The sequence below is a fragment of the Hylobates moloch genome, unplaced genomic scaffold, assembly GCF_009828535.3.
Source record: "Hylobates moloch isolate HMO894 unplaced genomic scaffold, HMol_V3 SCAFFOLD_14, whole genome shotgun sequence".
Classification (NCBI taxonomy): domain Eukaryota; kingdom Metazoa; phylum Chordata; class Mammalia; order Primates; family Hylobatidae; genus Hylobates; species Hylobates moloch.
The window spans coordinates 43,489,598-43,514,652 of NW_026652289.1; the positions used below are offsets into that span (position 1 = coordinate 43,489,598).

At 41.4% G+C, this 25,055-nt stretch overlaps 1 protein-coding gene across 1 annotated transcript in view; it reads right to left on the reverse strand.

The window, feature by feature from the left end:
- AGBL1 (AGBL carboxypeptidase 1) overlaps nucleotides 1-25,055 on the reverse strand; it is an 825,749-nt gene that overhangs the window by 765,109 nt on the left and 35,585 nt on the right. The window contains exon 2 of the mRNA XM_058427563.1: nucleotides 1,258-1,321. Coding sequence (XP_058283546.1) covers nucleotides 1,258-1,321 — 64 coding nt within the window. The remainder of the gene's footprint in view (nucleotides 1-1,257; nucleotides 1,322-25,055) is intronic.

The window sequence follows — 25,055 nt, forward strand, 5'->3', positions numbered from 1 at the left end:
TCTGCTATACATTTGAATCTTCCGTAACAAGGATTGGGATGATGGTCTAATCTGGAATCATTGTATTGATGGCATAATGATTTTCTGATGCTGGCCTTCAGAAACTGATGGGAGAAAATTACAGAAACCACTGGAGTAGTCCCTTGAGAAAGAAACATCCAATCATCCTATCTAGGGAATTTTGAAAGGAGTCTAGAGCTATGACAAACTATTGGTCTTTCTACCTAAGAACAATTTTGAACAGGGATCTCCTCCACCTTGCCCAAGGACAAACTCAAAAGCAACAATTCATTACAACTTGGCCTCGTTGATTCTCTCTATGCATGGGGCAAAGTTGACTTAACCAAGGTGGCCAACAGGGTGGTATATTATCAAAGACGACCATCTGATTTTTTATTCTAATGAAAAGTAGCATTCTCTGCAAGAGGCACAGTAGTCACCACCTTATCAGAGGGAGAACTTCAAGGTTTCATCTTAAGAGTTTCAGACACCTCTGGACACATGTAAGACAGCACTATCCCAGAAGATGAGTGACTTCACTTACACAGGCCCCAGGCAAAAACTAAATGTAAGTCATCCTGCCAGTGGAGCACAGCACAAACCATGGTAAGACCCCAATATGATGGGTCCCTTCCTCTTGAAACCATAATCCTGAGGATCTATGAGTCTGGAGTGTCATTTATTTCTGATATTGCCTGTTCAGTGTTAATATTTCTTTCTAAAGTAATGAGGCCAGTGTAGATAAAAATGCAAATTGAGTGAATGTTGGAATGTTCAAAAATCTCAGTAAGAACTTGAGTGAATAGAAGTATGCTCCAGTTAATCCAGTTGATTCCAATGTAGTCGACTCTGTTATCTTATCTCTGAAAACGTGATGCTTACATGCTTTCAAGTTCAGTCCTGCCTGATATTCCTGCCTCTACTTGAAATAATCAAAGCAGCTTCTGATACTCGGCTCTCTTAAATAGGTCACAGTGGAAGCAAGCAGAGTGAGAAGAGGGATAGAACCACAGAGGGTTACTACTAAATCTAATTTCCTCCTCAGTGCTGGGTGAGAAGACTGAGGAGTGCAAGTACAAACAGTCCAGGTTACTTGGGTCTTATTAACCTTAGAGAAAAAAGATGGGCTAGTGATGCTGCCTCTCATAGGAAACTGAAGCAAGAGCAAACCCTCAGGTCACAGAGGTGCCTGGGAGAGATCACAGCCAGCAGGCTCCACGTCCACCATATGAAAGCATGAGGGCATGGCCTACTTACCAACAGAAAGCAGATCTCCAAGGACCTTGAGGATGGTCAGGATGGACTCCTTGTCCGAGGAGCTCTGCAATGAGAACACAGGCAGCCATATTTAAGAATGCGAGAGGAAGGAGCTGGATGATCAGGGATACACACGGAATGGCAGAGCTCTACTTCCTGCCATGGAGAAAGACTAACTGCAGCAAAAGGACAGGCAAGGGGATTCACTTGGTAAGGGACATTTGGTCTTCAGAATTCGTCTTTGGAGACCTATCTTGTGGTAACATCAGCAAGATGAACAAAAGAATAAGCAATAATTATTTATACAGAAAACAATGAAGTAAAAGGGGCTTTGTGGGCCAGGATAGCACAGATCTGTTATTTCAGTAGGTTTGGCTTATTTTTATTTTTATTTAAGACGAAGTCTTGCTCTATTGTCCAGGCAGGGGTGCAGTGGTGCGATCTCCACTCACTGCAACCTCCACCTCCTGGGTTCAAGTGGTTCTCCTGCCTCAGCCTCCCGAGTAACTGGGGCTACAGGCGTGTGCAACCACACCTGGCTAGTTTTTGTGTTTTTAGTAGAGACGAGTTTCCACCGTGTTAGCCAGGATGGTCTCCATCTCCTGACCTCGTTATCCGCCTGCCTCGGCCTCCCAAAGGGATTACAGGCATGAGCCACCACACCCAGCCGGCTTATTTTTAAATACAGCACAGAGGCAGGAAACAGAAATTCACTAAAATGTTCTGATGAAAAGACTTCCCTGACTGACAAGAATGAACTCCTCCTTTTCTCAAGAGAATCCCAGGGTGGTGCCAAATCCTATTATGAAAAAACTCTAAAGGATCTCTGCAATGCTTGACACTCTATCCTCTGTTATACAGAAGAGAACCCTGAATTCAGAGACAGTGTGGACTTGCTGAGTCTCCTGAAGTAATACATACAGCAAAGCCAGAAGTACCACTCAGTCCAGGCTCCCAAAATCAGGCCAGTGCTCTTTGCACTGTAAGATATTTGAAGGAGAGGGGATTTTATTTAAGGCAAAGCCTTAATCTTCCCATTTATAAGACTCATGGTCCTCATCTGCTTCAAAGCCCTCAATAATTCCCCATCACATATAGGATAAAGTCATAGCTCATTAACAGAATTTCCAAAGCTTTTTATGATCTTGTCCTTCTTATGTCTTCAGCTTCATTATTCATTACAACACCCCTGCCTGAAATATATGCTTCATCAACATGGAACCCCTTGGAGTTTCCTGCTCAAACCATGCCATTTCATGCCTCTGTAACTTTGATCCCACTCTTCCCTCTTCCTGCAGCACTTTTCCTTACCTCTCAGCCTGGTCAATGCCAGCTCATCCTTCAAGTGTACTCCAGCTCCACGAGATCCCCATCCAACCCCCAAGCTGGGTCTGGAGTCCCTTCTGTCTCCACATCACTCTGGGCTCAGCTCTGACATTGCACTTACCACATGGTGTTGGTATCATGGTATAATCTTGCTTCCCACTCCACCCCCACTAGGTATGAAGATATTTAAAGAAGAAATCAAGTTTTGTGTATATCTCTTTCCAGCACCTGGCACAAGGGGTCTTCCATAAAAGGTGGGCAAATATTTGTTGAATGGAACCAAACCGAAACAAAAAGAACGCCAAGGAGGCCATGAAGTCCAACATCCCCAAAGGCAGATGGTACCTACACTTTCTTCAGTCCCAGCTTTAAGACCCCCCAGGGTCTTAAAGAGTTAACATCAAACTTCAAAACCCCAGCCAGGGCCACTTGCTTCAGCACAAAATTTAAGGGGGCATAAAAAAAAACTCATAGTAATCAATATTAATATTTTTACAAATCAAAATTAATTAATTGAAAAAAATCAACTAATTGATTAACACCTGTGGGCGGGTGTTTGAGAAGTACCCCCCTGAGGGTGAAGAACTTGGCATCTGACTGCTCTGTGATTCCGGGAGGGGCACCCACAACATGCACGGGGAATACCAAGACCTGACTACCGGGGCACTGTCACCCAGTGCTACCCAGACATGGGCTCTCCACACCATGCCTCGCCCACTCCATTTAGATCATGAAGGTGGAGGAGATTGTCCCCAGCAAGTGCCGCCGGCCCACAGTCAAGCAGTTCCACAACTCCAAGAACAAGTTCCCGCTGCCCCACTGGGTCCTGCACTGTCAATGCAAGCTGTGTTTCACCACCAAGAGATCCAACACCTTCTTCTAGGTGCTGGGCCCTCTCACCCAGGTGGGGCCCACTTAAACTCAGGAATGCCCTGGTTTTTTTTAAAAAAGTCAATTAATGTATTTTTCAATTAATTTTGATTTGTAAATTAATTGATGAACAAGATATCAAAATTTAACTTTCTAACTCCTATTCTCAGAGGGATGAGACCTCTAGGGATCCCTAGATACTTGATGGGATCTCTAGACACTTACCCAGGAGATTGATTGCGTTTTTAAAAGAGACGGGTTTCCACCATATTAGCCAGGACGGTCTTGATTTCCTGACCTCGTTATCTGTCTGCCTCAGCCTCCCAAAGTGATTACAGGCATGAGCCACCACACCCAGCTGGCTTATTTTTAAATACAGCACAGAGGCAAGAAACACAAATCCACTAAAATGTTCTGATGAAAAGACTTCCCTGACTAACAAGAATGAACTCCTCCTTTTCTCAAAAGAGTCCCAGGGTGGTGCCAAATCCTATTATGAAAAAACTCTAAGGGATCTCTGCAATGCTTGACATTATGTTATACAGAAGAGAACCTCTGTTATACAGAAGAGAACCCTGAACTCAGAGACAGTGTGGACTTGCTGAGTCTCCTAGGGATCCCTAGACACTTACCCAGGAGAAAGACTTGGGTTTACTCTAACATCTTCTCCACTGGGAGCTTTGGGCTAACAAGGGCAGTCTTGGCATATGCTTTGCTAATGCCTTTCATCACAGCTGCACTGAATGTTAATATCATTCTCTGAATCTCCAAGTCCACACCATCCTCCAGCAACTGTGATATATACGTGTACCAGTGTGGGTGCCTCTCCCTCTGTAGTCTATGAAAAACTAGAAATAAGAACCGAGGAGCTGTCCAGCAACTCATCTATTATTTGGGGGAATGTTCAGGACTCTAGCCCTTTGAAAGTGGACCCAAAGATGGCTCACAGAAGAAAATGAAGTCTCTGGAATTGGTTTCCTGATCAACACTGACATTTCTGGATAGACCTCTAGCACAGCTCATCTTTCTATGAAGAGGAGGGGCATAAAAGCCTTTGGAAAGGCTGTGCAAATGTTGGATATCTTTTAAAATGCTGAAGTCATTAGTTGATTATAAATCATAAGCAAGGAAAAGGAAAATAGAGAAAATGAGGAGATGAGAAAAACAGGAAGGAGAGAAGGGAAAGAAGAAAACTAATAAGGTAAAAACTGATTAAAGGGGAATAAAAGGTCCAGATATAATTTATTTTCATTCAATGATTCACGCATTCATCTCGCAAACATTCATTGGGAATCATCTATGTTCCAGCCACCAAGCTAGGCACTGAGGATAAAAATGGATGACAGCACAACCTTCCTTTATGGGGCTCCAGGCCTGGCTGAGATGAACAGCTGGCAGACAGGACCCAAGACAGTAAGGGCTGTGACAAAGGTAAACTGGGAGAAGTAGAGAGAATCCTGGAAAGGAACATTGAACCCAGCCAGATCTATGAATGATAACTCTTGAGAAACCTCTCAGAAGCTAAACAGGGTCAGGCCTGGTTAGTACTTGGATGGGAGACTCTTGAGAAACCAAGTTGAAAGGGGAGAAAAGAGTGTTCCCACTATGATATAGCACTGTGTGTTCCAACGGCAGCATGGCAGAGCATGGGGAGGCTGGGAGATGAATCTGTCTGCAGTATGACCAAAATGAATAAAGCAGATGGTGAAGGGAATTGCACATTATTTGTGGGCAAGAACTAGGTCTTATTCATCTCTCTATTCCCACCTCATGAGGTGTAATAGATAATCCATATATTTTATTAAATTAATTTCTCAAGCTAAGGCATGGCCTGCTTTATTACAATGCCCACTGATACTCCCTGAGAACAAGCATTGTCTTCTATACTTCTGTTGTATCTGCCAACAGGGATATAGAACTGGGCATATGGTATATATTAAATCAACATTTAATATACGAATCAATTAAATTGATTTGACCTGTGGCCAACATCATATGCTGCACACACTTCAGCCATTCCTCTGGAGTTGCCTCCGAGAAAACCCCATTTGCTTCAAATACAGGATGGTTGAGTGTTGATGGAGGATGTGGGTCCCTCTCCCCTGCCCAAGGAATGGGCCATGGTTCATCACCTCTAAGCTTTTTCTCTTTCATGTGGTTGGTTTAGAGGAGGATATGAACCCAGATCAGAAATAGAAAACCTGAGAGGACATCTGCAAGATTTTGGAAAAAATTTTTCTCCAGAAGTTAAAAAAAAAATTTAAAACAAAACACAAAAAATATTTTCTGTGTTTGGACATTGTCGTATGAAGACACAATTTTGGGTCCTCAGTGACTGGTAAGCCACCAGATGAACTCTATGGAGCCCCCCACCTGTGGGCTTTCAGATAAGTGAAATAATGAATATCTTACTTATAAAAGCCACTTTTAGTAAATTCAGATGTGACAGAGAAAAGAAAATTTTACACCTCCACGTGTTCTCTTCCCAAGCACTGTGGTCTTGAAAAATAGGAAAGAAATTGGTTTCACAAACAAACCAGAGAGCCAGCTCACCAACAGAATCCTGCCATCCCATATAAACTAAAAGACAGTGTTGTCCTACAGACGTGCAGTTCATAATGCCCTCACTCAGCGCTGAGCCAGAATGGAGCAGCACAAATGGTTTTACTTTAAGTAAAAATTATGGCGATCAGTGGAAAAAAAATCTCAATTGGCATTAATTTATATACTGCTACATTTACCAATAAATATTTTACACTATTTAGAAGAAACGCAAAGCCATTATCTCACCCACAGTAATAATAAATGAGCAGTTAAAGAAGGCAGGATGTAGGATGTGATGTGCCTTGATTTTCCTTTAATGATCCTTTGAAATGAAACATTGAGTAATCCTCTGTTGTTGAAGACATTCCTATAAAAAAAAAAAAATGTATCTACCAAGATTTCAGGGAGACTCAGAGAGTTGGAAGAACAGTGTCTTTCGTAGTCTCTGGGGTTTTGAACTGCAATTTTCTCAAATACTGTTTTGAATGTGTCACTCCCTGCTTTAAAATCTTCTATGTCTCCCTGTTGCCTTCCTCCTCCCAGCTCCTCATCACAGTATGAAAATGACGCCCTTTACATCACTCTGCCTTTGGAGGCTCAGCTGCAGCTACTCCTCCTACCCCAACACTCCATGCCAATGGTACAGAACCAGTTATTATGTACCAAGAGCATCATGGGTACCTCTGCTCTCAAGTCTGGGCTCATGCTGATGCAGGCTTAAGCGTCATTTCTCCCCACTCTTTGTAGCATATGTTAATTCTCAGCTCCAGTTCCTTTTCTTTATGGTTTTCCCAGCTAACCTGCCTTCCCAGACCCCATTACCCACAATTGCCACATATGTCTGCTCATGTTGGGGTCTGCACAACTCCAGGGGTGCTGTTCACAAAGACTGCAATGTAATTAGTGCCCCACCAAATGGGGCACTGTGGTGGCCTGGCCTCTCCAAGACCAGAATTATTTGTTCTAAGTCGTTGTCCAACAACACTTTGTACATACCTTTTATTAAAATTCTTACTTGATGCTGGTTATTTTCTTATATCTCTGTTCTCATTGTCTATTGTGGGAGTAACAAACTATCCCAAAACTTAATGCCTTAGAACAATGGCCTTTTAATTCTAGCTGTGGGTTTTTTGTGGGTAGGTAAATTTGGCTAGAACTTGGCTGAGAGATTTTTCTGCTTCCCATGGTATTAACTGAGGTCACCGAATGCCACTCAACTGGCAGATGCACTAGACTGGAGGGTCTATGTTGGTTTCAATCACATCTGGCACCTTGACAGGTATAGCTAGAAGACTGGGCACACCTGGACTATTCACCAGAACGCCCACATATGTCTTTTTCAGCATAAATAGTCTTAAGATACCTGGATCTCTTCCATGGCAGCTGGCTTCCCCCAGATCAAGTATTCCACAAGAACTGGGTGAAAGTTGCAAGGCTTCTTTTGTCTTAGCCTCAGAAGGCCAAACATCACTTCTGCCACATTCTATTGATTAATCAAATCAATCTGGACGCTAGTCCGAATTCAAGGGGAGGGGAGTTAGACTCTACCCCTCAACTGGAGGAGTAGAAAAGAATTTTCAGCCACTTTTGATCTCCCACACTCACTTTAGACTGTGAGCTCCTCTAGAGCAAGATTTTTGACTCATTCCTCTTGCTCTCCCCTGATCCTAGCATGGGGTCTTTCACACAGTAGGCTTTCAGGAAACTATGGAATGACATGAGATGGGATTCAGACTTAATATGCAATCTGACAGAGCCTTGCCATTCCGTTCTCGATGTCAGGATGTAAAGTCCATCCCAGTGAGAACATTGTTACAGAAGTTTACAAGGTGCACAGCTCAATTTTTCTGTCAGTCTAGCAACTGAGCAAGCAAATATAGAGTGCCAACTATGTGTCAGTGTTTTAGTCTGTCTTTTGTGTTGTTATTTTTTAAAGCTTGATATTTGGCTCACGTTCTACAGGCTGTACAAGAAGCATGGCCCCGGCATCTGCTTTTGGTGAAAGTGTCAGGCTATTTCTGCTCATAGTACAAGGCAAGAGGAGCCTGCATGTGCAGATCACAGGGTAAGTGAGGAAGTGAGAGAAGGAAGGGAAGTGCTAGGGCCTTTTCAACAACCAGCTCACGTGGGAAACAAGAGTGAGAACACACTTGCTCCTGTGAGAATGGCACTCAGCCATTCATGGGGGATCTACCCCTACAATCCAAACACCTCTCATTCCATAGTTTCCTGAATGCCTACTCTGTGCAAGGCCCCAGGGCCCCATCAGTCCCCAACTCCAACACTGGGGTTCAGATCTCAACATGTGACTTGGTAGGGGCAAACAAATCTTATTCGAAACATAGCAGTCAAACACTGTTAAAAAATAGGCACCATTGGCTGGCACAGTGGCTTACGCCTGTAATCCCAGCACTTTGGGAGGCTGAGGCATGCAGATCATGAGGTCAGGAGATCGAGACCATCCTGGCCAACATGGTGAAACCCCATCTGTACTGAAAATAAAAAAAATTAACTGGGCATAGTGGCACGTGCCTGTAATCCTAGCTACTCAGGAGGCTGAGGCAGGAGAGTCGTTTGAACCTGGGTGGCAGAGGTTGCAGTGAGCCGAGATCACGCCACTGCACTCCAGCCTGAGTGACAGAGTGAGACGCCATCTCAAAAAAAAAAAAAAAAAAAAAAAAGAGGCACCATTGATCCATAACAGTCTTAAAGTGGAGGGGAAAAAAGGATCTTGTAGTCCCCCTCTCAATTTTCTCCATGAGTGTAGATCCAATTTTACTAGACTGGTCCATCCCATTGCACTTTGAGTAGTGTCCCTGATCTCACAGAAATAGAGTGCTTATGCCCTGCCAGATTGAAAGAACAGCCCATAACATTCTATTTCTTAGCCTCTAAAGAATAAGACAGAACCTTTCCAAACTCATGAGCCAAGAGCATAGAACACAGCTCATAGCCCAAGAAAACCATATTGCCAAAAATAAATTTGTTCTTCCAGTCATGCAGTTTGAACACTCACTAGAGATGGTCCATTGGTTAAATAAAAGACATTATTAAATTTGAAGTTGTTAATGAACGACCGAAGGGAGCACTAATCACAAACTTCAATTACTAAAAATGGTTATATAACACCAAAAATAGTGACCAGCCACTCTCTGTCTTCACACAAGATGAAACAGGCAGAAACTGCATGATTAGAAATTTAGTCTAAGTTGAAGGAAAACATTTCCTGGCAAGGTTGAAATGGGTTCGTAAGAAAGAAGTGTTTTAAAAGACTATGGGCTGAATAACTATGATATTCGTTTCAATAATGATGGGGGTTGGCATGGAAATAGTGAAGACATATAAGAAAGACGTTTGCTATCACTACAGAAGCTGGGTGGTAGGTAATGTCGTTTTGTAACAAAATGTTAAGATATAAAATAAAACAAAATAAAAAACTGAATGGCATATACTATTTTCTGACTGGAGTATCTTAGATGGAACCTTGAAAACAACCTCACCAAGATCTTTGCTGATAGTTCTCCAGCCCCTGAATTTGACAAATGTCCCAACCATACATTGAGTCTTATATAATGAATTGTCAAGGATATCAATGATCATCCTCGGTAAAAAGGGTATTCACGGTCTAGCACAAGGTAAAGATAGAATGTGGTCTGTTTCTCATTTATCTGGTAGATGTTTGTTGAGCATTTACTACGCACCAGGCACTGTGCTAGGTGCTACAAATACTTAAATAGCATGTATACATACAGTCCTTGTTCTCACAAAGCTTCGAAGTTAGTTGGGGAGGGATGTATTGTGCAGAGTCACCCAGATATAAAAGTGCAACTGGGAATAGGTGCCGGGTTTATTGTGACATGTGAGCATAAAATAGAGTTATTTGATGTGAATCAGAAAAGGATCCCTTAAGAAGTAACACTTAGCTGGGCGCGGTGGCTCACGCTTGTAATCCCAGCACTTTGGGAGGCCGAGGCGGGCGGATCACGAGGTCAGGAGATCGAGACCACGGTGAAACCCCGTCTCTATTAAAAATACAAAAAAATTAGCCGGGCGTGGTGGCGGGCGCCTGTAGTCCCAGCTACTCGGAGAGGCTGAGGCAGGAGAATGGCGTGAACCCAGGAGGAGGAGCTTGCAGTGAGCCAAGATCGTGCCACTGCACTCCAGCCTGGGCGACAGAGCGAGACTCCGTCTCAAGAAAACAAAACAAACAAACAAAAAAAAAAGAAGTAACACTTAAGCTGAGAGCTGAAAGATAAACAAAAGTAAACTAGCAGAAAATGGAAAAGAAAAATGCTCAGGGCAAAAGAGGCTAGTATGCAAAGTCCTATGGCAAAATTGAGAGACATTCAGAAGGCTAGTGAGGCTGAGGCACAGAAAGAGAGAGGTAGAAGGAGACAGGGAGAGAAAGAGAGAAGAGAAGGGGTTAAAAATGTAAGTTTAATTCAGATCAAGTTTAGGCTAATTTCCATAACCTCTGTAACACCCAATTTCCTCACCCACATTATTGGACTAATACTTGTACCTAACTCATGGACAGTTGGGTTAGAAATACCATAATAAATGCAGAAATGTTTAGCTTACTGCCTGGGTCACACTAAATGCTCAATAAAATGTTGATAAATAAATAGGCTATGGCCATGACAGATAAAAGGTGAATAATCTAAAAATAGGTCTGAAGATCCTTTGAGATACATCTTACGAGATCAATTTGCTCCCAATTTAGCAGAATACTCTTAAGGAGAGAGAAAAAAAACAAAACATCTAAAGAGGGTGAGATTGCATCCTCTGGGCAGAAACAATTTTGAATCCTGTGCTTTGTCAACAGTGCCCGGCACGTTCGTGGTCTCTCTATAAATTGCAAAGTCTCCAGTCATCAATAATAACAGCAATCAACAACCTCACATGCCTGAAAGGTTCTCTGTTTTCTTTTAAATGATGCTGATTGGAAAGCAGGCTCCATCTCTATTTCTAGGAAGTCTGTGAAGTCTTTCCCAAGCACAGTTGACAAATTATAGCACAAAACTTGCAGGTTAGAATTAAGGATTTCTGAAAGGAAGTGGCAAACAGTTTTCAGCTTTTCTAAAAGGATTCTAAACATAGCAAGTAAATAACACTTCCAGGTGTCTACCACCCAAGGCTCACACTGTCGTCAAGGAAATGGGTTGCCGCCTTCTTCCTTCAACCAGCAGCTGCCACTTGCTACCTTCATCCACTCTGAATCCACCACCTCCAAAACATACATGGACAATTAAGAGCATTCAGGACAGGGAGGCTCCTCCCTGCCTCTACAAGTCACCTTCATTCCAAAAACACGGGGAAGATGCCCTTTTCCATGTCCTCTACCCAGCTCATTCTCAGCAAGCTAGTCTAAAGCAGAATTATGAAGCAGGAATGATTTGACCCTGATGTCTTTGTGCCTCTCCTTTCAGGGACTCCTGTTATCTTGTAGGTACTCCATTACTTGGGTATTCTTTAAAGTAGTGGGTAATGGTCTTCCCTACCCCAATCTGAAGCACTGTTTTCAGAGATGTTCTGTACTATTTGAGGGTTAAGAAATAGGCATCAGGATATGAACTGGCATCCCATGTAGACAACAATGTAATGATTTTTTTTTTCAAGCAGGGTCTTGCTCCGTCACCCAGGCTAGCATGATCACAACTCACCGAAGCCTCAACTGGACTGCAGCCCACCTTCCCAGGATCCTCCTACCTTAGCCTCCTGAGTAGCTGGGACTACAGGGGTGCACCACCACACCTGGCTCATTTTTGTATTTTTGGTAGAGACAGGATTTCCACCATGTTGCCCAGGCTGGCCTCGAACTCCTGAGCTCAAGCAATTCACCCACCTCAGCCTCCCAAAGTGCTGGGATTTACAGGTGTGAGCCACCCCACCTGGCCAATATTATGATTATTACCATTCAGTGTCTACTTTGTTTCAGACACCATTTACTGCTTAATTCTTAAAACAAAATTCTCACCCTAAAATTTAGATATCATTATTCTTACCATAACGATAAGGAAATTGAGGCCAAGAGAAGTTGAATAATTTACTCAAAAGCAAACATAAACTTTCTTACTATTTTACAAATTGAATTTTGAAATAAATAGGACATTGTAAAATAGCCAAATTAGTATTTATTTGGTGGAAACTTTTTGACTCTAAAATCCAAACTGTGATGATTTTAAAACTTGTCTACAAATGCTTTGTCATGTGTACCACCAAGAGATGGTATCTATGTCAACTACTCTTAAATCTTAGCCAATTTCAGTAACTCTCTTATTACCAAACAGAATGCAATGGAAGTAACAATTTCAAGACTAGGTCATGAAAAGCAGTGCAATCCTGGGGTACAGTCTGAGGATTAAGAAATAGACATCAGGTCACTGGGATACCTGCATCTGAAGCCCTAAGTCTCTATGTAAGAGAACTGACTACCATAAGGAAGCCATGCCATAACAAAGCCCAGGTCATACGGAAAGACCCATATGGTGGTCCAGTAGACAGTCAATTAAGCTCTCAGCTGAACTGGGATCAATTGGCATTAAATGTCAACCAAATAATGGAAGGGAGCAATCTTAGCTGTCCAGACCAATTGAGGTTTCAGATAATTGCAACCCCAGCCAACTTCTGACTGCAACCATACAAGAGACACCAGGAAAGAACTGCCCTGATGACTTATTTCCAAATGCCTGACCACCAAAATGTGAGAAAAATAAAATGGCTGATTCAAGCCACTGAGATCAGGATAATTTCTTACCAGCAATAGTGACTAGAATGCAAACCAATCTCAACAGGAGATCAATAAACAGCATTGAAAATCTTGTTTCTAAGAACTGAATTTGGAATACATGACAGTGAAAAAGAAAAAAATCTATACCAAGCGTTTAAACTGAAAAATCGCCCAAAGATTTTAGTGAGTTTCTCTCTTACTCAGGTGTTTCTGCAAAAGATTACGTGATAGAGAATAGAGAAACATCAGACTTGGAGGTGGTAAATCCAGTTCTAATCCTCATTTTTCCATAATGACTTTAGACAAGCCATTTGCTTTCCCTGGACCCCACTTGCTTTCTTCATGTTTCAATTAACAAAATAAGAAGACACGATTTTTCAGGCCCCTTCCAGTAACATAACCTGATGATGTTGTATGATGTCAAACTGGAGTCAATAGAAGAAGATCTTCATGCTAAGCAGCCAACTTTCCATTTTTGACAGTGTGTCAGACTCTGAAGATGAAGAATGAGAGAGAAAGTGGTAGCGTATGTTCATCTGCTGGAAACATGCCCAGGAGTCTCAAAGGACAGGTGTGCCCTCAGAAAACTCAGGTAGGGCATGAAGCTCTTCTAAAGGTGTCCCTCATGCTCCAGGATAGAGTGAGGCATATAAAAGAGGCCAGTGTGGACTTCAGTTCAAGATCCCTGCCCTTTCCCCTACCCACACCACTGCTGACCTTTGTTAACTTAAGACAGCACCATGACATTTTAAAAGAACAGCTCTACAGTTGGCATATTTCCCAAGAAGTAGTAATTTTTTCCCTTTCAATTCACATATGTTAGCCAGGAGCCTCTGGGGTGTAAAGGTATCCCAGCATTCATCCTCCCATTCCACAATTTTAAATTTATGCCTTTCTGTCCACCCCACCCACTCTGTCTCAAAACCTCCACTCTGTTAACTATCGTCTCAAAAGAATCTATCAACGAATTAGTTCACCCTAATGCAGGGTTTCTCAAGCTCAGCACTATAGGTATTTTGGGGCAGATAATTATTTTTTTTAATGGGAAAGAGGGAGCCGTCCCATATATTGCAAGATGTTTAGCAGTATTCCTGGTCTCTACCCGCTAGAGACAAGTAGCATAACCACCCCACCACTCTCAGCCCCAGCTGTGACAACCAAAAATATCTACAGATGTTGCAAAATACAAACTTGGCCCTGGTTGAGAACCACCACACGAATGCATTAATTACTCATACCTATGTAACATACTATTCCTCTCAGTAAACCTAATGGGGATAATGAAATAAATCAAAGGAATAAAAGTCTCCTTGTTTCAGGGATCAGTTAAAGCCAAGTCGGGGAGATACTTTAGGGCTTGGAGCTTTATGGAGCCTCCCACAAATCATTCCTCCAAGACAACTGCCTACCTTCCATTTTCACTCAAAGCCAGGACTAGATTTTTCTGAATCAGATACAAGACCAATCAGATTCCTATACACACAAACGCACACACACAGAAGGTTAAGTGACAACTTAGTTAAATTTAGCAAGTTTCATTCTATAGATATATCCAGCATCTGCTCAACCATTTGAAAATAAATCAACAACCAGGAATTAAATTGAGGGTGTGGCTTTGGTCTAGAATGAGACATTATATTCATTTTTGAATGATTATTAATTCATATTCCTGCTACAGTATTTGGTTCTGTTATATTGAAAGAAAGCATCCACCACATTCTAGGCAATAAAGACTAAGATTTTCTGTTCATTTTATTGTCAGTGTTCTCCCCAATTTATCCATGATTGGCTTCGTTATTGGAAGCACTGTGTTAATATAAGTGGAAGATATTTATTGGGTGGCCACTTCATGGCAAGAACTGGAGATGCGGTTGTAAATAGGTCAGTAAGGTCTCCTTTCTCACAGATATCTCGGCTTAGGAAGTATCTGCTCAACTAATGTTTTGGGTATGGTAAGATTAATAGCTATAATTGTCATATACCCCAGTTCCCTTCATTCTGCTACATAAGTACAAATTAATTCCCCAGATCTAGTAAATGAGCTCTTTTGGCTAAAGAAAAAGAGATAAAGAAAGGGAACGTACATAAGTTAGCATAACTTACATACAAACTTCTTGCCTTCATTAATAAAATAAGGCGCAAACACTGTAAGGTTGAACTGGGGTGGAAGGAATGAGGTGTCACCATGTGAGGTGGTGCACCTGTATCTCAGAGACTGATTCTCTGCGCCTGGTGATCCAGCTTCCTCCTAAGCTACTCATACAGTAAGTTAGAACCAAGACATAAACTTTGCAAATATCTCCAGAATTCCAAGTTTTACCATGACATGTAATGTGGTTTGGCTGTGTCCCCACCCAAATCACACCTTGAATTGTAATAATCCCCACCTGTCAAGGGCAGGGCCAGGTGGAGATCATTGAATCACGGGGGTGGTTTCCCCCATACTATTCTTGTGGTAGTGAATAACTCATGAGATCTGATGCCTTGATAAATGGGAGTTCCCCTGCACAAGCTCTCTTGCCTGCCGCCTTTCCTTCTCCTTTGCCTTCTGCCACGAGTGTGAAGACTCCCCAGCCATGTGGAACTGTGAGTCCATTAATCCTCTTTCCTTTATAAATTACCCAGTCTCAAGTATGTCTTTATTAGCAGCGTGAGAACAGACTAATACAACATGAGACTAATTGGTAAATCGACAAGCAAGTTTGTAAGGTATACAGGTAAGTTAAGATAATGTTACCCACTAAAACAACCCCCCCAAAAACATATGAATGGTCCAATCACAAAAAGAGGGTTTTTAAAAATTCACAGAACATCCTAAAGAGATATTCTTAATTGATGGGCAAGGCTTCTGTAAGTGGTTATTCAATAACCCAGTTCCTTCTATCTTGTGGCTTTCCTTTTCTCATGTACCCTCCAAGATCAACATGTTCATCTGCCTTAAGCTAACTGAAAAAAAAATACAGAGGACCTCTCACAGGAGACTTTTATGTGACAGGCCTGAAAGTGGCACATGTCATTTCCAACCCCATCTCATTGATCAAAACTCAGTCACATGTTCACACATAACTGCAAGGTAGGATGGAACTTGTAGCCCAGCTATTGTGTTAAAAGGAGAAATGGCTCTGGAAGATAGCTAGCTTGGCTCTGCCATAATAGAATTTTCTCCTTTTCCAATTAGGGTTTCCCAAGAGGTATGATTTCCCATGTGCTCTCGGCCAGCCTGCTTTTGGTGGATGCCATCTTTCCCTTGCCACCTGGGATCACCTTCCATTGTGTCCATACTCGCCACACTATAGGCCAAAGTAATCAAGATCCACAGACACTGGATTTCCTATCCTGCAACAGAAGGCAATTTTCCAAGTTCTTATTTCTATAGGAGGACCCTCGTCATTTATAAAAGATTGACTCTGATATTGCTTACACTTTTTGAGATGGGCCAAACCTTTAATCTCAATAATAAACACAATGTTATATATGAAAAGAAAACTCAAACAGTAACAAGAAGAGTCAGTAAATCATACAACCTATGTCCAAGGTTGAAAACACAAAGCCCTTATACTTCTGAGTGAAGGGTACTTCATAAACATAATCATGAACAGCTAAGGTCAAACATACCAAGGATCACAGAGTAAGTATTCCAGTAGTTTTCCCCCTTGTTTGAAGGCCAGATTACTGGGGACTACAGCTTTAGAGATTACCCATCCTGTCTGTATAGTGTAGCCTCCTCATCTCATGAGGCACATCTCAGAAGTATTTAAGCCATATCATGAGCTCATTGGACCAGCTGGTCCACACAAGCACCTCTAAAGGACTTCAACTACGATTTTCATCCCAGCAAATCTCATCTTCAAAGCAGAATGTTTCCCACCAAATATATCCAGGAATCTCAGTGCTATGTGGCCAGCTGCAATGAAAATTTGTTGCAAGATTTGGTATATCAATTATAACCACAGTGCAACAACTAAACAGGAAGCAGTTTGGAAGAAAATTAGGCCTCCTATTTATCTTTCCCTATGCCCTAGGTCTTCATTTCCAAAGAATCAAATGCATTTTTTATCTGTATCTCCATTATAAATCCCACTAACTCCTTCTTCAGTGAATATGTTCAAAATTTTATCATCACTAGGTAATACGTATGGATAAGAGTGGATGGATAATGTCATACAACATTCTCGTAGAGAGGTCTCATTTCTCATCAACAGGAACTTGTGCTTGAAGCACTGTTCAATTCATATAGACTCTACCATCTATTTATGAATATTCTGTATATCTCTTTGGAAATATAAACATTCCATCCTGGAGCAACAAAGACCCACAGATGTCACCCTAGAACTCTGCCAAGGACAGTGCACCTGCTTCAGATGGATTCTTGGTTGTCAATAATTTTATACCAGGTTCTTCAGTCTTTACCCAGATTATATTTCATGAAGTAGAGGAAGCAGGTAAGAGTAAACTGTTTTCATGTGAAAATAAGGCTAAATACAAATTGATGATATTTTGTCTTTTTTATAGTTCACACCCCCCAAAAAACAGAGGATTCCAGAAAATCAATGTCAGCAGGCTCAGTTATAAAATTAATTAGTTAAGAGGGTAAATAAATGGGAAAGATAAAAGAAAAAAAAAAAGAGCTTCCAAGGATGAAGGCAGTAGTTCCACTATGGATCAAGTCTTCAAGGATCAAAGATCACAACAGGACACTGAGAGGAAAATAGTCTATTAAAAGCCATGAATGTTTGGCAATTAGCCAGTTGAGTCACAATTTTCATAGGCCATAAAAGCATCTGCAGCTGTGTAGGATCACATAATCCATAAAGAGGACATCAGGCATCTCTTCTCTAATTGCCAGGGCTGAATTCCAAAAACTAAGGAGATATTCAATGATCTCTTAGTTCAATGCTCCCACTTAAGGAGTACAAATTTGTTTCATGCCTTTTTTCCAGAATTCCACTTTATGTTGAATTATCAAGTAAATGTCATGATGATAGAAGTTGCTTTTGACTTTGATCCTTTCCATGATTCTGGGACACATGGCTGGGACACTAATACTCAGAGATCCCTGCCTAGGTTGAAGAGGGATGAATTTAAAATTATTGATTGCAAGTCACCAGGACATACAGTCATGGAGAGTTGTGGCTTCCCTCATAAGCAGTCACTTGACAGAATGTCCACTGTCTGTCCTTCTATACATCTATTAATCAGTTGTTTATTAAAACTATTAGATGCTCATCAATACATTTAGCCATGGATGAAGGGGATTCAGAGGATGCCAGCAGAATGGGAGTTCTCAACGTAGCTGCAAAACAAGCCAAAAAGGACACAGAAATATTGACAAGTTACCATGATCAAGTGCAAACTGAATTCAGTGGATGAGAATGGTTAACGGAAGTTGAGGGAGAGGTATGAGAGAAAGGGAAAGTCTAGTCACAAAGGGCTTCATCATGGAAATAAGATTAATAGTGATGGACAGTGAGGAGGTGGAGGGTCTTTCCAAATACAGGCAAAGTTATCTTGGTCAACCATGGCTATCACAGGGTAGAAACCTCAAAAACTTTATTGATTATTTCTGACTCTGTCTTAAGTTTTGGCTCCCATTTTCTTCAAGGAAGTCAACCAATCATGTAAAGTAAGCACACATTCACCACGATTGAAAACCAAAGTTCTTTCCTCTCACAAAGTGGATGTGGGTTGGCTAGACAAGCACAAGCAGAGAGCCCCCCATGAGTCAGAGATGCTGCAAAGGCATTATTGCACTTGGAGAGATATTTGAACAACTGAATTCTACAAACCCTTTTTATTAATTCCTCCACAAAATAAAGTCTACCATTCTAAATCAATCAGCTTTATGCCCATTTACTGAGAGAAATTATAATTGTGCCCTGCCATTATGTAGACTGTTGCGAGTGACTGTATACACAATTACATAATTAGGTTAAGCATTATGACCTTCTTCTGTTTGTCAGACTCTATGGTGAATTGTCAAGCAGTTGATAATGAATGGCTACTCTAACCATTTACTCTTAAGAATTACATCCGAAATCTGGTGCTTGAGCCAACAATCAAAAATGTAGACTCTCCTTGTGAGGAACATGCTGATTTCCTTAAAACCACCTGATGGGTCAGTATCAGAGGCATGAACCAAGTCCCTTAAGGAAACAGAAGAGAAATCCGCATGGAGAGAAAAAAATCTTTACAATATTTTTAATAAACTTTTTAATTTAGAATAATTTTAGATTGAAGGAAAAGTTACAAAGATAGCACAAAGAGTTTCTATATAACCTGTTGTGTTATTGTCAACATCTTATAATAGCATGACACATTTGTCAAAACTAAAAAACTGACATTGGTACATTATTGATTTTTTTGGTATTTTGTTTTTTTGGGTTTTTTTGTTTGTTTTTTTGTTTTTGTTTTTTTGTTTTTTTGTTTTTGAGACAGAGTCTCACTCTGGTGCCCAAGCTGTAGTGCAGTGGTGCAATCTCAGCTCACTGCAACATCTGCCTCCCGGGTTCAAGCAATTCTCCTACCTCAGCCTACCAAGTAGCTGGGACTATAGGCACCTGCCACCACACCCCGCTACATTTTGTATTTTCAGTAGAGATGGGATTGCACCATGTTGGCCAGGCTGGTCTTGAACTCCTGGCCTCAAGTGATCTGCCTGCCTCGGCCTCCCAAAGTGCTAGGATTGTAAGTACGAGCCCCTGCACCCAGCCTGGTACATTATCGTTAACTAAACTCTGGACTTTACTAGATTTCACCATCTTCACTAATGTCCTCGTTCCATTCCAATATCCCACCCAGTGTACCATGTTGCATGTAGTTGTCATCTCTCCCCAGTCTCCTCTGGTCTGTGGCAGTTTCTCAGTCTTCCTTTGTCAATAAAAAGAGTCAAACATTGTAAAATATTTGAAGGGATTTACTCTGAACCAAATACAAGTGACCAGTGGCCCATGACATAGCCCCAGGAAATCCTGAGAACATGTGCTCAAGGTGATCAGGCTACAGCTTGGTTTCATACCCTTTAGGAAGACATAAGACATCAGTCAATACGTGTAAGATGTACATTGGTTTGGTCCAGAAAGGTGAGACAACTAGAAGCAGGGGCTTCCAGGTCATAGGCAGATTCAGACATTTTTTGATTGGCAATTTATTGAAAGAGTTATTATCTAAAGGCCCAGGATCAATAGAAAGGAATGTCTTAGTTAAGACAAAGGGGTTCTGGGGTGGGCGTGGTGGCTCACGCCTGTAATCCCAGCATTTTGAGAGGCCAAGGCAAGTGGATCACTTCAGGTCTGGAGTTCGAGACCAGCCTGGCCAACATGGTGAAACCCCATATCTACTAAAAACACAAAAATTAGCTGGGCGTGGTGGCAGGCACCTGTAATCCCAGCTACTCAGGAGGCTGAGGCAAGAGAATTGCTTGAACCTGGGAGGCAGAGGTTGCAGTGAGCCGAGATTATGCCACTGCACTCCAGCCTGGGCAACAGAGCAAGACTCTGTCTCAAAACGACAATAACAAAAAAAAGACAAAGGGGTTCTGGAGACCAAGGTTTTCTCATGCAGACAAAACCTTCATGTAGCAGGCTTCAGATCTCTTATCAGACCTAATAAGGTGCCTGACTCTTAGTTAATTCTCTCCTGGAGCAGGGAAAAGATCTAGAAAGGAATAGAGATTCTCTATAGAACGCAGATTTTCCCCACAACAGACAGCGTTGCTGGACCATTTCAAAATATGTCAAATACATATATTTTGCAGTAAAATACTTTGATTTCTTTCAGGGCCTGCTATCTGTTATGTGATGCTATACTAGAGTCAGGCTGGAATTTGGTGTCTTATTGCTATGAAAAGTCTGCTTTGTCAGTCTTAAGATCTGTTTTAATGTTAATGCTGGTCAGCTGTGCCTGAATTCCAAAGGGAGGAGGGTATAATGAGACATGTTCAACTCCCACTTCCCATCATGGCCTGAACTAGTCTTTCAGATTAACTTTGGAAGGCTCGTAGCCAAGAGGAAGGGTCCACTCAGTTGGTTAAGGGGCTTAAAATTTTACTTTTGGTTTACACCTTTTTTTCACAACCTTGACAGTATTGAGGAGTAGTGAAAAGGTAACCTGTAGAATGGCCCCTAATTGGGTTAGTCTAATTTTTTTTTAATTAGATGAGGATTATGGATCTTCAGAGGGCCTTTCCATTATATATCCAGGGTCAGTGATAAACACATGATGTAGCTGATGATGTCTTCACTTGGTTTATCACTTAAGTGATGCATGCCATGTTTCTGCACTGTGATATTATTTTTGCTCTCCATACTCTTTCTTGGAAGCCAGTCACTATGTCTAGCCCACACTTGAGAAGAAGGAGTAGAATTAAGCACTATCTCTTGGAGGGGTAGTATCTACACATATTCTTTAAATCCTTGAACTTTAAAGGAGAATCACATTTCGTTCCTTCAGCTTTCATGGGAATATCCACATTCTCCTCCATCCTATTTTTCATGATCACATACGCCCATTACTTCGTTTGGAACAGGACCCTGTACAACACTCAATCTGTCAGAACCTCCTATGACCATGTCGGGAAATGGACAATATCCTGTTGCTCCAATGACTATTTTCCATCAGCAGTGGATTCTGGCTGCTGAGAGGTGAAAGGGAAGAAACTTGGAGACAGTTCCTTGGAGAGAGAGCGCACATTCAAACGCAAATGTGTGTAGTAATTAGGTATGATGGGCTGTAATTTTCCGACTTCCTTGTGCAAAGCAAATTGCTTTCTGAATTGAAATGTTCTCTGGCTTTCTCTCCCTTAAGTTTGGCCTTGTATGAAAGTCCTCCTTTTCAATAACCCAAATTTGTTTCATTTTATCTTATAACTAATTTAATGCTAATTGCACAATGACTACATTAGACAACACTGAACTATACCACATTGTGGAACAAAAATTCATCTGTCAACCTGAAAAGCATAAGTAAACCTAAGAGTGTGTTCAAAGATTAACCTCTGAGAGGCTGCCTTTCAGGATTATGCTGGTTGAGACAGGGCTGCAGAACGCTAGGCCTTCTGGCTCTCAACACAGCAGACACTTTTAGAAACGTGGGTTCCTCTTAGAATCCATGAGGATTCTCCAAACAGATCAGAAACTCAGACTTTAGTTCTTTAATATGACTATTGTCAAATACATGAATCACCCCAACAACTTGCAAATGAAGAAGTTTCTAATCTTTTTGGTTTTTTAAATACATCCAGGGACAAGGAACTTAGCATCTCCCAAAGCAGCGAGCACCACTGTTTGAAACTCTGATCTTAAATAAGGTCCCTCTTAGACCTATTTCTTTGTGATTTGTACATTTACATATTTGCCTAATCTCTATTTAAAGGGGATGATTAAATTTGTTTTAAAAATAACCCACATTGATGTATATTTTTGGCACAGAAAAATATCTGGGAAAGTAGATCTTAATAGTTGTTATTCTTAATAGTAAAATGACAAATTATTTTTGCTTATTCAATTTCCAATTGTTCTAAAATGACCATAGACCCTTTCTATAATAAAAAAATGATAAAAGCAGGCTGGGCACAGTGGTTCACACCTGTAATCCCAGAACTTTGGGAGATTGAGGTGGGCAGATCACCTGAGGTCAGGAGTTCGAGACCAGCCTGGCCAACATGGCGAAACCCTGTCTCTACTAAAAAATATAAAAATTAGGCAGGCATGGTGGCGCATGCCTGTAGTCTGAGCTATTCAGGAGGTTGAGGCAGGAGAATCACTTGAACCTAGGAGGCAGAGGTTGCAGTGAGTTGAGATCATGCCACTGCACTCCAGTCTAGGCAATAGAGTGGGACTCCATCTCGAAAAAAAAAAAAAAAAAAAAATCCATAAAAGCAAACGAGAACATAAAGGGAAAAGGAGACGGAAGTAGGCAGTAGGAAATACATGAGCCCAAAAGTTTCTTATATCCTTGGGGTAGGAACCAAAAACACATTTATTATGCCAAAGAGATATTTCTAGAGAAATTAATGCTCTTGTCTTATATTTTACTCATTTTTGCATTGAACCAAAAGACCTTTATTGAGAACCAAAAACGTGCCAAGAGTTCTGCTAGTCACTAGGGATCCACAGTTAGTGAGAAACAATTTGTGCCAGTGGCACAATGGTGGAGATAGACCCACAAACAGAGAAGTGCAGGCTGTTCTGCAGTGGAGGTGGTTCACGGCCACTGCATCTACCCATGCACCTTGTGCTCTTCTCTATGGGGCCAGGTCTAAGAGGGCACATCTACCATCACAATCAGTATTGATTTGCATACTTAATACAATTTTTTAGCATTTGACAAAGTGTCTCCAGGAGGGGACACCATGTTGTCACTGACAGACAAGTACACTGTAGGTTAATGGGCATCCTGAAGACAGGCTCACTGAGTACTATAGGAACATTAGGAGTGACTTAGCTTTGCATTAAGAGCAAGGAGAATGTTGCAAAGACAAGGCTGGGGAGAGAATGCTGGAACTTTGCCTTAAAGCCAATAGGTGTTCATCTACCAAGTAAATAAGGCAAAAGAACATTGCAACATATCTTCCAGCCCCAAGTACATGCAGGAGAAAGCAAAAGATGACCCAGGAAGGCAGGCCTTAATGGGGAGTTTAGATTTTATCCTACAGGCAATGGCAGCCTCTATATTTGAGGCTTCGTTTCTTGTGTTCAGTATATCAAATGAAAAATGAGTACTTGAATGAATGAGTAGATGAATGAGTGCAAGAATGAATGAATAATGTGTACATGAATGAATGGAAATCGAGTTAGTTTATAAATAGTTAGCGGACATTTAGATTTGATGCTAAGAACAGATTATGGTCAAATTCTTTTCTTCCTTGGCTTTCTTCAGGCACCACTCTCTCAAATCCTTCTACTTTTGTCCCTTGTGGGGAGCCATCCACAGGGATAGAATTAAAAGTGAAGTGTGGCAAACTATGCAGCTACTAGGACCCCACAACCAGGAGGTTGCACAGTCATACTGGACAATTTTGTCTACTAGTTTCCACATACAGACAAACATGCAAATACACACACACACATACACATACACACACATAAACTACTTTTCTGAGATATGCTCTTCCATTTCTATACCACCTGGCCATTGTGGGGGCAATCATGTTTCTATAGTTTTAACCTGCCCACTGGCCCTAGTTGATGGGTCCAGGGGTGGGCAGCTCATTTAAGCTGGGCCAATCAATCCACTTATCACAACTATTGAATCTGGTGTCTCTTTAGGTGCCTTGACTGTATCATGCTGAACTCAGCAACTCTTGGCAGTATTTGCAGGATATGGAGATAGTTGAGAGAGGAGCCAGAAGAAGCCCATCTGTAGCAAGAAGGAAAAGTAACTGAGGTATGCAAAAAAAAGCAAAGACAAAAATCTGCATGGGTCCTACCTACACTTAAGCACTGTTCCAGTTCACTCAGGAGACACAGACTCACTTTAGCATCTGGTGAGAAACCTTTGTATCTCTGTAATAAATTCTCTTTTATATGTAAACTGAAATCGAATTATATTAGCTTTACTAAACCCAGAGTGTGGTTTAAGTTGAGTTGGTTGAAATTCAGAACTAGGCTTCAGTTACTTGCAACCAAATGAGTCCTAATCAAGCCAATAGTCTAGAGAAAGGAGCAAGCACTTTGGACCCTGTGGGTTTAAATCTTGGTATTGACACTTACTAGCTATGCATCCCTTGTGTGCCCTCTCAGAGACTCTCAGAGTATTACATAATACTCACCCACAATTTTGCTGTGGCAGCTTGAAATCATGTCTATAAAGTTCCTGGTACCCTGTCTGGTAAGTAGTGGATGCTACATAAATGGGAGTTGCTATTATTATGCTTATGCCGAGACACTTTTCAGCACAATACATGAGAAATTGACAGGCTCATGGTTAATTATTAGTACAAATTTGCCTTCTAGTCCCACCTCCCCACCCCGCCCAAAAAAAGGTTTAGCTAAGCCTCCTTACCCTTGTTTGACTGCATTATAAATACAATCCAAGAGAAGAACTCCCATTTCCTGCCCCATCACCTCCCTTAATGGCTGAGTCTCCAGAAAAGCATTCTTATTTATTATGAATGTAACAAAAAGACACTGGGTTCTAGATTTTTATGAGTGTATTTTTAACCTCTGCACCTGCTCTTCAATGCTGTACTCAAACAGATGCTCCTAGAGCGACCAAATAAAGGATATTTAAGATGCAACTTCTCGTTGCCTTTGTTTTTGAAGTGTAATTATAATGTTGTCATTGGTGCTGATTTGCAGAGGGCCAACAGTGTACGTGGTGCTGTAGAGTT